We start from the raw sequence: 15,711 nt of genomic DNA, 5'->3' as shown, positions 1-15,711 counted from the left end.
TGCTACCACTAGATCTGCACGACAGGACCACTTCCAAACACAAGCCTGCAGCTCCAGATGTAAAGAAGCCAACAGCTATAAAGAGCCCCCATAAAACAGCCAGTACCACCCCCACATAGCTGCTATATAGAGCAACAGGCCCACGCTCAGAGCTTGTCACGTACTCACTGATGCCTACACATGCATGAAAGCCAGAGAAATGAAGAAAGCAAAGAAAAGAGGGAGGAGAGACAAAGAGAGAGAGAGAGCGCTCGTGAGAGTGAGGGGGAGAGAGAGATGGTTTTCCTCAGACTCAGTGACAGGTACTTGTTTGTTATGTGGGAGAGCCCAAAAGCCTCCTAGTGCAGTGCAGTAGTACTTGCCAGAGCTTATTGTGTACTATGGGCTCCCCCAACCACAAGGCCCCAGCCCTTCCCCAAGAATTTACTACGACATCACCATGGATGCATGGACGGTGCATGTATCCACATCTCCTCCCTCCCATCTAGCAGCAGCAGGACGCCCCCACCTCCTCCTAACTAACCACGCACGATAGTAAGGTGACAATTACCCTGCCCCATCCGTCGGTACCCCACTCGCCTCACCAAGCATGCGATGCGAAACCTATTGGTTCTATACATTTGGCACTCCTCCTTTGAGCGACATGAGCGCCAGACCTTCTTCTTGCCCTTTCTATTCCTACTACCTTCTCTCTCCTTGGCTCTCTTCTCATGCCCCGGCCGGCCCCCTCCTTAACTCCATGATATTCAGGGCGGGGTTCCTCTTCCTCCCAACAGCTACTCACTGCTGCTGCCGCTAGACTAGCAGCTGAGCCTGAGACATTGTTTTGTACTTCACAAAGAGCTGCTAGATAGCCTAGGAAATTCTGTGCCTTTCTCGATCCACCTGGTTCTGGTTGCATGGGCGGCGGTGGAGGCGGAGGCGGTGAAGGTGGTGTCGGTGGTGGCGCAGAGAGCGTGCGGGAGCCTCATGGCTTTGGCAACGTTGCGTCCTTCTCCGAGTTGCCATTCCTGCGCTCCAGCGCTCCTCCGCGAGAAAGCCCCAACTCTGGCATTCGTCTCTTCGGCATTGACGTCCCGCATGCATCACCTGAGGAAAGAATTAAAGAAGCCACCGCTGCCAGCAGCGCGACCCCTTCTGCCACCACGCAGAGCAGCAGTGGAGCTGCCATCACCGCTGCAAGCGCCGCCCCGGACAGCAACCGCAAGTTCGAGTGCCACTACTGCTGCAGGCATTTCCCGACATCACAGGCGCTCGGCGGCCACCAGAACGCGCACAAGCGCGAGCGGCAGCATGCGAAGCGGGTGCAGATGCAGTCAGCGATGGCTGCGGCGGCAGCGGCTGCTGGCAGCGCGCACCACCACCACCACCTCCTTGGCTACCCGCAGCACCGCTTCAGTGCGACATTGTACCCGTCGTGGACCACGGTGAGTGGCGGTCTCTCCTATGGCCAGCAGTTCTACAGGGGGATCGGGGCGGTCGGTCAGCCGATCAACGGGAACCCTCTGCCTGAGGCGCAGTGGAGGAGGCCGCTGGCTGCGCATGGCAACATGGGCATGCCGTTGGCTGGAGAGCGGCGGCCGGTCACGCTGCACATGTTCGGAGAAGAGCAGAGAGCTTCCCCTTCTCATGGGGCGGCCTCCCCCTCCTCTTCCTCTTTACTGCTCTCCCCGCAAGGTCAGTCTGCTTGCGAGCAGCCAGCCACCACCGCAGCACCCGAGGGTGTGAGCTTAGATTTGCATCTATAAGTGGCTTCTCCGTTGTTTTTAGTAGATTATTATTACTCCGAGAACTGATTTCCCAATCTTTTTCTTTGGTTGAAACTACCCTTTTACTGCATTCGGATCGTACCTGGCTGATATTACCTTTTTCCACTCGCGGCTCGTGACACGTGAGAAATATGTCCATCAATCAAAGCTTCGATCCTGCTATTTGCATGCACATTAAGAACATTATGGGTTGTATGATTAGGGTTTACCTTTTAGATTTATAACTTTCATGCAGCAAGACAACTTTATACTCAATTAAAATTCTTTGAAATACTTTCAGTTCAGTTAAGCTGAGTTACACACTAAAACTCTAGGAGATATATATATATATATATATATATATATACTTTTAGGATTCAGATGCACATTTTTATTTCTCGCCATTTAGATAACAAACAGTACAAATAATTAGGCATAAAGAAGTGATGAACAACTTTTTTGTGTTTCTGAGTAACAGTATAAATTTGAAGAGACTGGTGAATAAAACAGATTGTAGTCTACCATCCATTTATAGAAAGGTTATCTTCATTTCGGTGGGAGTTTACTTTTTCATTTTTAATATATATTGAGATAATGACCAGTCATCAATTAGCTGCCACAGGTCAGTATGAACCTGCAGCTTAATTAAGCAAATACAAGTGAACGCATATAAAATTCTGAAAGAATACACACGCAAATGCAAATTTTGAGCCCCACCAGGGGTTTAACCAGTACATACGTTCATATATATGTGAGAAACTGCCGCTGCAACTTGGATGCCCAATATAAAGGCTGTAGCTTTATAGCGGTAGATTCAGCTTTCTGGTGTTCATTCAAGATAGTTTGCACGTACCAAAAATATGTTTTATATGATTCCATTACAGTTGACTTCTTAAAGTTGACTAGGTATGTACAGTGCTGACCCTATCTCTCTATCTAGAAAGCTGAGCTATACATACAGGTTTAAACAATGTTCTATTCCTAAAAAAAGGACGTGTGGTCTTTTAATATGTGCCTACTTTTGTGTGAACTATATTATATTTAAAAAAGACCAGTAAAGTGCATGCAGAGATATATGCAAGAGAAAGATAGGCGAGGGAAAGTACAGGTATGAGCCGAGTAGGGGGAGCAGAAAGGATAAGGAGTTCAGAGTTCAGACAGACCAGGCACATGAGAAATCACAGCTCAAAATGATGAATATATTCCCTGGGTCAGAAAGCTAGCCACCCATAATTATTTCCCAACACCCATATAAGATGTTAGTACTGCTAGCAATATGAAAGCAACGATACATGGATCTTGTCCTAGGGCTTCGCCCTTATTAAGGTATGACATGTCAGGCTCATATCTTATGTAAATGTCTACTGATCAGACTAGGCAGTGAGTGCTACTCTTGTGAGATTGTCCAAACTGAAAGAAGGTCATTAGATTTTTTTTTTGAGAGAGAAAAGAAGGTCATTAGCCGGCTGTATAGAGATTATATGATGTTCCTCTTCTTTGACAGGAGAGTAGTTAGGATGTAGTATTTACCTCAAGGTGCAGATTAGTTCGAAGTGTTTTGCTAGCCGGGCGGTATTGGATCATCTTAGCCTGCACGCCAGTCTCATGAAAGTGAGAAGAACTTGTACGGTGGGGAATAGCTTCAGGAAAATGAAACATTATTTAAAGCTACATCAGTAGATGCAAGTACGATTAAACATGGCTTCCAGAAAATAGGGATGTTTACAAACCATGCAGCAGATTTGCTAGCAGCCTGACGCATACGCCGCTTCTTTTAAGTAAGTGGTCTAAGGCAGGTTAATTATCATCGGTATGAGTGAGTGTGCCCTGCATTGAAGCTTTTAATGTCCAATGGTATCGTTTTTGATGTTGCTGCTGCAGCAGTGCTGTTCCTGTCACTATTATTGGTGATAGATCCAATGCGACTTCAGGAAGTGTCGTTTTCTCCCTTCTGCGTGCAAACAGGAACTGTCCACAAAAATTCAAAACCGCTAGCAGCACCACCTTTTTTTCTTGCATGCACGAAATATATCATTGTGCGTATTCTTTTAGACATACCAGTATACCACAGTACCTGGTGAGTAAAAATAGCCAATGCAATGGCCAGCTAACACCTCGATTATTCTCACTGCATTGCCAAGTAGTCGCCGTCTTTGTTGGCAACTCGAGTCACACTAGCCGTGAGAACAAAAATCAAAGCAGGTACAGCTACTCGCTAGTTGCTAAGGAGAACAAAGAAGGGAAAAGAAAGGGAAATGCATTGGATCACCCAGGTGCCACGCACCCTATATGAAAATAGCATTTTTAAAAATATCAGGAAATGTAAAGAAAATCTGAAATTTTGGGATATCAAACTTGGGTGCCCATTCTACATATGTGTTCATATTCATGGGAAACGGGTGCCCGTGGCATCCGCGGCGCAAGAATTATGATCCGACCTACGATACATCCAATTTTTTTTCTATATATATGATTGTTTTTGTCCTTCTTACTGAAACTGAACACGGGTGTACAACGGACACCCATTTTCTATCGAGTGAAGTGCATCATAGGTCCTCAAACTATTTCAGAGGTATCACGTAGGTCCCCGAACTATGAAAATCGTCATCCATGTCCTCAAAGCGCAATATGTGTGTCATCCTCATCCTCAAACTATTTAAAAGGTGTCACGTAGGTCCTTGAACTATTTTAAAGGTGTCACGTATATACACATTTATTACACTTCAAGGATTTTTAAGGACCTAGATGCCATTTTTCATAGTTTGACGACCTACATGACACCTTTGAAATAGTTTTAGGACCTAGGATGCACTTCACTCTTTCATATCCCAAAATTTTCAGATTTTTTTAAAATATCCTAATATGTTTTTTAATGTTATATTCATATGGGGGTATGTGGCACTCGAGAGCCACAAATCGTCTTCCGAAAAAGGAATAAATAACTAGAGGTTATTAGAGTTATATTTATAGCGGAGTATACTATATTTTTCTCTGTTATATAAGGGGCTTTCTGCATATTTATCACATATGCATGTGTATACTTGCTAGCTTATGGCCATATGGGAATACAAGTTGCATATTTCTAACATGATATCAGAACCCTAGGTTTTCTTCCGAACGCCGCAACTTGTCCTTGATTGTATTTGTTTTTTGTCTCTTGCACTTTTCTTGCCCGAGATCATCCACGTACGGCGCTCTCATCTAGATTGTAGGCCTCCCTTCCAGATTTCTTCACAATGCCCAGACTAAAGCACACGATAGGTTCTATCTCTCCAAACTAAGGATGGGAAGGGGGGTGTTGTTATATAGCCGTGAACATCCTTTGTATTTTTTTCAATTGTATAAGGGGTTTTCTGTGCATTTTCCTCACATATACGTGTGTACATATGGGCCTATGAGTCCATGAGAATACATGTTGCGCATATTTCCAACAGATATAACATCAGCATCAATCCTACGTATACCACTATACCTCCCGTTCATCTCCAACAGTTCCCAAGACTAGATCTAGATGCATGGCAGCCCTAGTTATCCCAGTATATCTCTTGCTGCTGTGTTTGCAACCGTACGTACTAGCCCCACACCCATGGTATACTAAACATAGGCTATACATCCTGTACATAGGTCCCTCCCTCCCGACTCCCGTACATAAGTCCTTCGCCGGGCAGCAAGCCTTTATATCTTGCCCAGCTATTTTAACTAGTGTACTATATACTGCGTATACATAGCCAATCAACCTATCAGTACTAACCCTAGCTATGGGTAAGCAGGCTAGATATCCGTCTGAAAAAGAAAAAAAGGCTAAATAGGCTGGTCACCAGCCGCCGCAGCCTACAGGAACACCGTGTCGATTCTAAATTGCACGGGGCCAGGAAACGAATTCTAATGTCTCAGTTACAGGGTACATTTCTTTAATTTGACGTGAAGATGAGTAAGGACTGGGCCGGAGGTCTGAAGCTCTGAACTCTGAAAACTTGAGGGCATGCAGGAGCCAACCTGTGAGCCCCAGACTACGGCCTTCACAGATTCAATTAGGCCTGGGAAGATGATCGATGCTACAGTCTGTACGTACAATGCTCGTATTATTGATGCAATGGCAGGCTTTGGCGCAGACTGCACCAGTTAAATTCTGGTTCATCTGGTCACGAAAAAAGCTGGGCACTTAAACAGGCATCACCATGCAAGGAACACACGCGGCAGGCCTCCTGACACCGAAGTCTATGTATTGTTCTAGCTCCAGCTCGCCAAAAAACAGATCACCCGTGCAGTTTTCCAGGTCAGAGTATGCAACTGCTAACCTTAGTTTCAGCATGAGCCTGTAATGCCGTGCTCCGCGAGGACAGGCGCCCATGTGCCTTGTGCCGTACACTGGAGTTGGACGACCGATGTGATGCGTGTGCAGCCCGTCTACAGCAACTGGTGTTCCATCCAGCATCCCTACAAGAAAACCAAATAATTGGTCGATTAAACGCAGCCCCCAACATCAGTTAAAAAACAGAATAAACATGTCAGTTAAAACTGAGTAGAGTGACCGATGTGATGCGAGTGTGCCCGTCCACAGTAAATGGTATTCTGCTCTGCAGGCATATAGGGGAAACCAACTAATCCGATAATCCCCCAGCGTCAGTTCGAAAACAGAAGAAGAGAAGATATCAGGTAAATATGAGCACAGTGACAAGAACTACTCTGATTAAGGAAACTCATAACTTCCTGGAATAAAGTGTAGATTAAAGTTCAGATGGCATGCTCTGCTAGACTTAAATAATGTCTCTTCTATTAAAAATTATAATTCCTCAGTAATATCAAACTTATAAAGCTTCAAGCCCTAAAACTTGTGTGACCCGATATTATCACTTTAAGTCAGATTCGTAAGATACGAAAATCAGCAACTTTGAACCTGTTGGGCCTAGATGGGCCAGTCTAGGACTCTAGGTACCATAGCACACAGATTAATATTATGCTTTTCAGATGGGATGTTAAAGCCAATGAATGATTTGCTTTGCATTATTCAGAACAACACATTTCAAAGTGGCAGAAATAATGCAAATTATCTGAAATCGACGAATGTGACTTCACATGCATGCATAAGTAGCCACTGAATATTCATTCTCCCACAGTCAGGCAAACCAAGCATATATATATATCGTATGTGGAAATACACCATTGGTACAGAAAGTACCATGTATGCTCACAAGACACCAAAAAATACTTGGACCCATGCTCCTTACTGCCTCAACTCACGGAATCCAATGTGCAAATCACACATCTATTTGCTGCTACTCTCCTTTCATTTTCCTTTTTTGGCAAATATTTCTAGATGAGAAAATGTTCCGTGTCTCCAATACTAGAGTTTGGACAAATGTACAATAGCAATGAAATAAAGTAGCACAAACATTACTTAGTCCTTAGTTCATAGACCCAAACATGAAGGATGACAATGACTCAAAGATGAAAAATAGAACTGGAATATAATGTAGTAAAAGTTACATGAGGTGAGAGAATGGACACATATGTTAATTCCCAAGAAACACTATATAGGTAAGATAGCGGAAGCACACACCGGTACAACTACAAATAGTCAAATAGTTTCCGCACAAATGTATTCAAATTTAATAGTATGTAACGGAATAGAAAAATAATTTTACCAACTTCAACATTAGTTGTTAGGTGAACTTGGTAAACAATTTTTCCACAAAAGGATTGGCCATTTAAGATTGTCCTTTTAATGAGCACCATCATGAGAACCGCCAGTGGTGGACAGCATCATGAACAACACACATCCATTTGGGAACACCAAACACCATTCCATGCATTCATTGTATTGTGCTACTATAGAAATATTTAACCATGAGTGTACCAAACAGAAAAGGGAACTTCACAGACTGAATGAGTTGACATGTTGTTCCCAAAGGGCACTTAAAGACGTACAGACCTTGTGATCCCCAGTGTTTGCAGCCTGCAATATTCATGACAAACATGAGTTCATGCTTCACTGGCTGAAATAATTAGATGAAAGATTGCATAGCGATAATGCTTCTAGCTTTAAGTTTAAAAGTTATTAACACTGGACAGCCCACACAAAGCACAGGACTACGCTTAAAGAGATTAGGAATGCATCATATTGCCAAGTATAGTGTAACGCCCCGAGACCGACGCTCCAGACGGTTTCCATGTTTTTTTCGTTATCGTTGTGTGTATTATTTGTTTGTTGCATTCACCATCGCATTGTATCCGCATGTTTTCATAAAACTTGCATCCGCTCATAGTTGCCGCGTCCCCCCTTGCTTTCGTTGACCGTTTCGAGACCAACCACACTTGCAATGTTGCTCCTCGTTTTCTCTCTTGTTTTCTCCGGGGCCTTTTGTCAGACACTTTGTCTTTGTCGACCCCTCTCAGACCACCCCTCGCGCGCGTCCGAAAATTGTCCCGAACCCGACCCGGGTTGTCGTTACCGATGGGTCCGGATCATCCCCCAACATCCCTAAAATATCTTCGTTTTGTTATTTGGACTCCCTACCTATTTTTCTCGATCGTCCGATTGTGATCGGAGGGACGAGGTAGCCCCTAACCTAATCCGTGATGTATATATTCGTCCACCCCTAGTCCATTTTGGCAAACCCTAAATTTTAGGAGGATTGTCCCTCGCCGCCACCACTCAACCAAATCCTTCTCGGGATCCCTCCCGGACAAACCCGCAGCCTCCAATCCACCTCATTTTCTGCACCCAACCAACCAGCGCCGCTCGCCGGTCTCCTTGCGCCCGAGACCTCATCCCCGCCGACGACCACGACCAGACCGTCGCCCTCACCTGCGCCCCTTCTTCTCCTTCCCTGCCTTCTACTCCCTCCTCTGCTCTAATCCCTCTCTCTCTCCTTCTCCTGCTTCCGCAGGAACCAAAGGAGCTCTGCCCTGACGCCATGGACAGGAGTCGCCGCTCCCAAGTTCCACCTCGTGCGGGCTTGCCAAATCCCAAACCGCGCCGGATCTGGAGGGGGTCACCGCCGCCGCGCCTTTTCCCGACCCCCACGACCTCCTCCGGCCCCGTTCCCGTCGAAGGCCGCCGTCGTCGCTCTGGTTCGGCGACCAGCTCGTCTGCCTCACGTCTCGTCCTCGTTGCAGGGAGGACGAACGCCCGCGCCCAGCCCGTCTTCGAGTCCAGCCGCCGAGCTCAAGCTGCCTCGCCGGGTCCGAGGTGGATCCATCCGGCCTCGTCGTTCCCCAGCCGAGCCATGGCCTCCGCGACTCGCTCAAGCCCCCTCTGTTCGCCGCTTGGACGCCGTGGATCCATCGCCGTTCCTCCTTCGCCGCCTGGATCCATCCGGCCCCTTCGTCCGTCCTCGCCGGAGAGCACGCCAAGTCCACCGCCGTCGCCAAGTCCGGCCGCGGCCGTCGCCCCCTGCATCCTCTGCTTCGAGCAGGAGGACGAGCGCGCCGCCGCTGCTGCGTTGACCCGCGCCTGGTCCTGCCTCGTTTGACCGCGCCTCCCCATCGCTCGGTCCAGCTGCGCGCCTAGCAGCCCAGGAACCGGCCTCCTCCAGCCTCTGCGTCGATCTGGGCTTGGCCCATGGTGAGCCACCCACAGTCCTGCACCCAGTCCGTCCCAGATTCGGCCCGATGCGTGTTTTTTTCCTCTGTTACGATTTTAGCTATTTTCCCAGGAACTGCATTTTTACAGATTGCACCCTCATGTTCATGCATGTAATAACTAATTAACCATGCATCGGTTTAAAATAATTTAAATATGTAAAATGCTTAGAATTTCATCTAGTTTCATAATATGCTACTTTCATCCATGTTAAAAAATGTTTAAACTTGTTGTTTGTTTAAATTTGTATAAATGCCATGTTAAAATGATTTAATTCATAACTAATTAACCGTAACTCGGATTTAAATAAACTATATATGTAACTTGCTTGGAAAAATGCCTAGTTTAACACGGTGCACTCATCTTGCATGTTTAACAACTCTAAAATATGGTTTAGGGCAGAACAGTACCAATTCCAAAATATGCATATGAGGATTTTCCGGAATTGTTGTTTGTTGTTCCGGCCTCATTTAAACTTGCCTAGATAGATAGTCTTACTATGCTTCACCTTTTGCCACGTTTAATAATATTTAATATTGTTGGGTACATAAACGAGAGAGAACTAAATAATTGATGTGGTGTTTCTTCAATATGCAACTCGTTGCATATTGAGCTCCATTTAATTTGTAGTGTTGTTTGGTGCACTTTGCCATGCCATGCATATTTAAACCGGACATGCATCATACTTGTTTTTGCATCATGCCATGCTTATGTGATGGTTGTTTACTATGTTGTTTGTTTCTTTCCGGGTTGCTTCTCTCGTTAGCTTCGGTTTCGTTCCGGAGTTGTGAGGATTCGTTCGACTTCGTCCGTTTGTCTTCTTCATGGACTCGTTCTTCTTCCTTGCGGGATTTCAGGCAAGATGACCATACCCTCGAAATCACTTCTATCTTTGCTTGCTGGTTGTTCGCTCTATTGCTATGCCGCGCTACCTACCACTTGCTTATCAAGCCTCCCAAATTGCCATGAACATCTAACCTTTGTCACCCTTCCTAGCAAACCGTTGTTTGGCTATGTTACCGCTTTTGCTCAGCCCCTCTTATAGCGTTGTTAGTTGCAGGTGAAGTTGAAGATTGCTCCTTGTTGGAACATAATTATGTTGGGATATCACAATATCTCTTATTTAATTAATGCATCTATATACTTGGTAAAGGGTGGAAGGCTCGGCCTTATGCCTGGTGTTTTGTTCCACTCTTGCCTCCCTAGTTTCCGTCATACCGGTGTTATGTTCCTTGATTTTGCGTTCCTAACGCGGTTGGGTGATTTATGGGACCCCCTTGACAGTTCGCTTTGAATAAAACTCCTCCAGCAAGGCCCAACCTTGGTTTTAACATTTGCCACCTAAGCCTTTTTCCCTTGGGTTCTGCAGACTCAAGGGTCGTCTTTATTTACCCCCCGGGCCAGTGCTCCTTCGAGTGCTGGTCTAAACCGAGCGATGTCCGGCGCCCCCTGGGCAACCAGGGTCTATGCCAACCCGACGTCTTGCTCATCCGGTGTGCCCTGAGAACGAGATATGTGCAGCTCCTATCGGGATTTGTCGGCACATTCGGGCGGCTTTGCTGGTCTTGTTTTACCATTGTCGAAATGTCTTGTAAACCGGGATTCCGAGACTGATCGGGTCTTCCCGGGAGAAGGAACATCCTTCGTTGACCGTGAGAGCTTATAATGGGCGAAGTAGGGACACCCCTGCAGGGTATAAACTTTTGAGAGCCGTGCCCGCGGTTATGTGGCAGATGGGAATTTGTTAATATCCAGTTGTAGAGAACTTGACACTCGACTTAATTAAAATGCATCAACCGTGTGTGTAACCGTGATGGTCTCTTTTCGGCGGAGTCCGGGAAGTGAACACGGTTTGAGTTATGCATGAACGTAAGTAGTTTCAGGATCACTTCTTGATCATTTCTAGCTTCGCGATCGTTGCGTTGCTTCTCTTCTCGCTCTCATTTGCGTATGTTAGCCACCATATATGCTTAGTGCCTGCTGCAGCTCCACCTCATTACACCATCCTTTCCTATAAGCTTAAATAGTCTTGATCTCGCGGGTGTGAGATTGCTGAGTCCTCGTGACTCACAGATACTTCCAAAACAGTTGCAGGTGCCGAGGATACCAGTGCAGGTGACGCAACCGAGCTCAAGTGGGAGCTCGATGAAGATCTTGTTCGTTGTGTTGTTTGGTTTCCTGTTGATCAGTAGTGGAGCCCAGTTGGGACGATCGGGGATCTAGCAGTTGGGTTGTCTTCTTTTTTATTGGGATTTGACCATAGTCGGTCTATGTGTGTACTCTGATTGTTGTATGATTTATTTATGTAATTTGTGAAGTGACGATTGTAAGCCAACTCTTTATCCCATTCTTGTTCATTACATGGGATTGTGTGAAGATGACCCTTCTTGCGACAGAACCACAATGCGGTTATGCCTCTAAGTCGTTCCTCGACACGTGGGAGATATAACCGCATCATGGGTGTTACAAGTTGGTATCAGAGCCATCCCCGACTTAGGAGCCCCCTGCTTGATCGAATCGCTGGCGTTGTTAAGTCTAGAACAAAAATGTTTTGAGTCTTAGGATTATATATATCGGAGAGTAGGATTCTTTTTACTCCTCAGTCCCTTCGTCGCTCTGGTGAGGCCTCCTGACGTAGAAGTTTTGACTCTTCTCTCCTCAAATTTCACTAAATTTTTTTTTAGGATCACGCGGGTATCTTGGAATCGTTCCGATGGTTTTGTGACGAGAACATTGTTCTTGGTGCCTCCTGACATTTAGGGGTTGTGGCAGTGTCCCGGGGAGTTGAGCTCCGAGGTGTTGTCGTCACAATTTTATCGTTGCAGTTCTGAAATACCTGAGTTTCGCCGACATCGAAAATCTCTTTTATGCAGTTGTTGGTGAGATCACCTCGACGCCACCCAGTACTAGGGCGGGACTTAGGGAGTATTGCCATAACTCGTATAACGGATGCTTTTCGAAGGTTGAGGTACACTGTTTCCGAAGTTTTCTTGGTTATTTGTTGAAGGATGGATACAGCTGGATCTAGGTATTGTTAGTTTGGGTGAGATATATTGTGTCCCCTGTATCCCGAACACCTGATTGCATAACCAGAAAGTTTCGGGAGTTTATAGGTGGGAATTCAAGTAGCTCTTAGAATATCTTTCCGACAGATGCAGGATATGGGATTGGGTAAATCTCTATCATATGTATTTGTTCCGGCTTATTCTGCAAGCCAAATCCTTTGTTTTTGTTTTGTTTTGTGGTATTTGAGTTGCTTCGAAGTCAAATGTTGAATCCATACCTTTCCTAAACGGTGTTCTCATATTTGTATGTGAATATTAATCCTTCTTGATCATCGAGATTGTCATGTCAATTCTTTTCCACCCGGCGTGCTTCTCTCCAAGTAAATCCGATCATTCCAACATTTGCAAGATCAATTCTAAGCTTTTTCTCAACGGTGTTCGTTTCATCCGACCCAAGTTGCCTTTGTTTTCCCGCCCTCCCACCCTTTTCTTCAAGGACTTAGATTTCTTAATCATGTATCCATCTTATGGATGTGAAGTTTCTCCATTCTTTTCCATCAATGTTCTAATCCGCTGATTCTCAGGAAGATGCTCAGGAAGCTTCAAATTTATCATTCTTCGCTCTTTTTTCTTCTCCGGTGGATTCAATTCAAGCTTTGTCGATCATACCTTTCCTCGTTTCAAATGTTTTCTCATGCTGGTGCAACTCTTAATCATTCTTCTCGCCATTCATTTGTTCTGGAGTGCCGAAGATAACTCAGAAGATTTGTGTCTCCATTATCAATCCGTTCAAGCTATTTCGAGGTTGTTATCACATTCAAGCCATGTAATTCAACTGGCGCAATCTCTCTTCCAAGCGACCTTTTTAACGGTGTATCTTTTGAGTGGGCCCTAACCCACAAGTCTTTTCCCAGGATCTTACCTGACTCTTCTAATTTCCCGGAGCTATTCCCAAATTCTTTTCGAAGTTTGACGTAAGAATAAATTATCATCAGTCATATTCCTTCTCCAAGATCGCTTTCAAATTCTTTTCATCGTTGGTTCAACTTTTCTAATTTTCATTACGGAGTGCCTCAACAATTCATGGTGGTGTTTCTCGTCGTCATTCTCGGATTTTGAAGACCGAAGAAGAATTTCTCCTAAATCTTGGTCCGTTCTCTTGAAGATTCATAGTTCTAGCTTATGCCATCCTCTCATAATTATTTTCGATTGTGAGAATTCCTTTCAACCATCCGGGGAAATTCATGAGTCTTTTCAGTTTGATTCTCCGAAGGCCAAAATTTCAGAAGATTTATTCGTTCTCAACATTCAGCTCTCGTTCTCCAAATCTTACCGGTGCATCGTTCAAATATCCTCTAATCAGTTCATGATATCTTCGTTTCACTTGTATCTAAATTCTCTCAAGTATCTTCGTTCATTTTCTAATTCTTCCCGGTGTTTCTTTATCTTTTCTTCGTTCATTTTCAATTCTTACGGCGGTTTGTTCAAGATTCCTCATCCTATATTCCCATATTTAATTTGTTCGTTGTTTCAATCCTACCGGTGGTTCGTTGAAGACCTTCTCAAGTTTACGCCATATCTCTCTTAATCCTTTCTACGAGAATAAGTAGTATGCCAAATCCGTTGCTTGTCATCAATCTAAATTGGTGAGGGATACGCATAACATAATTCTTGTTCTTGTTTCATCCAAGTGATTAATTCCTTCTTCCGGAGTTCGTAATGGTATCAATTTCTCAATTCTAAGTTGTTCATCTCTTCTTTCCGGAGTTTGTTCATCATATCACATTCTCGGTTTGAGATGCTTCATCTTTTCTTTCCGGAGTTCAAAGTTTTCTCATTATATCGTCCTGAAGATCCATCTAAATCATTGCAAGACTTCACGTTGTTCTTTCAACTTCTCTTTTCTTTCTATCATCCTTTTGTTTACCGAAGTTCTTCATGGAGGCTCTACATGGTGGTTCGTCAAGGATTCCTTTCATTCTTCAATTGTTCTTCAAGAATTCTCTCGAAGTTATGATCCGCCAAGCTATACTCAAAGATAAACATGGTGTTCTACACATGTTTTGTTTGAGGAGTTCAAGCATTCTTCATCTTGTATTCCGAAGTGCAATTCTTTCTACCTTATCTTTTGAGGTGGTGCTATGTCATTCTGGATAATTTCCCTTCGGGTTCATGATTCACAAAGTTTTCAAGAGTGACATATTTAAATCCATCATTTTATCTTCGTTCAAGAGATCTTTTCAACCAATCAATCTTTTTGTTGGAGTTGTATTGGGTTATACTTCACCTATAGCCTTCCCTAAGGAATGTAGCTATTTGTGGTGTTTATCAATGATCCAATTTTCTCCTTCTCATCTCGGTGAAGAAGTTTTTCATCTCTTTGGTGCTCTCAATCAAATCAATGGTTTCCATTAGTGGCCGGTTGTCACCTCACAGTCTTGAGATGTTTTCCATAAGCCCACTACAAGTTTATTCGTTTCGTTGTTGGTTTTTAAACAACTCCGTTCTAACCTTCTTGGAAGGATACTTCCCAAATTCAATTGTGGTAGAAGTTATCATTTCCTTCTCCGTTCTCTTATTCCGATGATCTATCTTATATTTTCTTCCGGAGGCTTGGTGATGTTGCTATCTTCACTCATCATCTCGATTTGCGAGGATCGTGTTCTTTTCATGCTTACCATTTAACCGGAGTGTTGTGTCATCTCTTCAAGTTCTTCTCATCTTATCAAGTTTTCCTTCTTCTTTCAGTCGGAATGCTGCCCAAATTATATCAATCTTATTCCTTCTCTATTTAATTTTAACCGGAGTCTCATCCAAGTGCTTTCATTTTGCCAAGTTCAAATTCTATTCTTTTCATTTCCAACCGGAGCGTTGTCATAATTGATCCTTATCGTTCCTTGTACATCTCGTTTCAACCGGAGTGCTTGCATGTACTTCTCGTCCATTGTTCTCGTCATTCATAGATTTGCAAACTCCAAGGTTCACATGGTGTTCCTTGTTTCTCTTTTCTACCGGTGTGCTTTCATATTCCTTTTGATCTGTTAAGCTCTTGTTTCATATTCTTCAACCTACAAAGGTTCTCGCAGTGTTCCTTGTTCCTCTTTGATAACAGAGTGTTTTCAATCTCGTTCATCTCCCTTGTATTCTCTCTTTTCGTTCGTTCAATCTCTCAAGGTTCGTGGTTTCACTCGTTTGTCAAAGAAGCAACTTAGATTTACCTCTTCCTCTTCCGTTTCTCTCCGGTGCCATCCTAGATCTCGGGACGAGATCCTTTTGTAGTGGTGGAGTGTTGTAACGCCCCGAGACCGACGCTCCAGACGGTTTCCATGTTTTTTTTCGTTATCGTTGTGTGTATTATTTGTTTGTTGCATTC

The 15,711-nt window shown here is 44.4% G+C and overlaps 1 protein-coding gene across 1 annotated transcript; it reads left to right on the top strand.

The window, feature by feature from the left end:
- Nucleotides 1–423: 423 nt before the first annotated feature.
- LOC123100143 (zinc finger protein 8-like) lies at nucleotides 424–2,048 on the top strand. Its single transcript, XM_044522117.1, has one exon. It carries the CDS (start codon nucleotides 900–902, stop codon nucleotides 1,746–1,748), a length of 849 nt encoding a protein of 282 aa, XP_044378052.1. The 5' UTR covers nucleotides 424–899; the 3' UTR covers nucleotides 1,749–2,048.
- The last annotated feature ends 13,663 nt before the right edge of the window (nucleotides 2,049–15,711 follow it).

Source organism: Triticum aestivum, chromosome 4D, assembly GCF_018294505.1.
Source record: "Triticum aestivum cultivar Chinese Spring chromosome 4D, IWGSC CS RefSeq v2.1, whole genome shotgun sequence".
NCBI lineage: Eukaryota > Viridiplantae > Streptophyta > Magnoliopsida > Poales > Poaceae > Triticum > Triticum aestivum.
Note: the sequence above shows the minus strand (reverse complement) of the source record. Positions and strands in the feature narration are given on the sequence as shown.

What these genes read in the sequence shown, in the direction of transcription:
- LOC123100143 (XM_044522117.1), top strand. Translation starts at nt 900, where the DNA reads ATGGGCGGCGGTGGAGGCGGAGGCGGTGAAGGTGGTGTCGGTGGTGGC.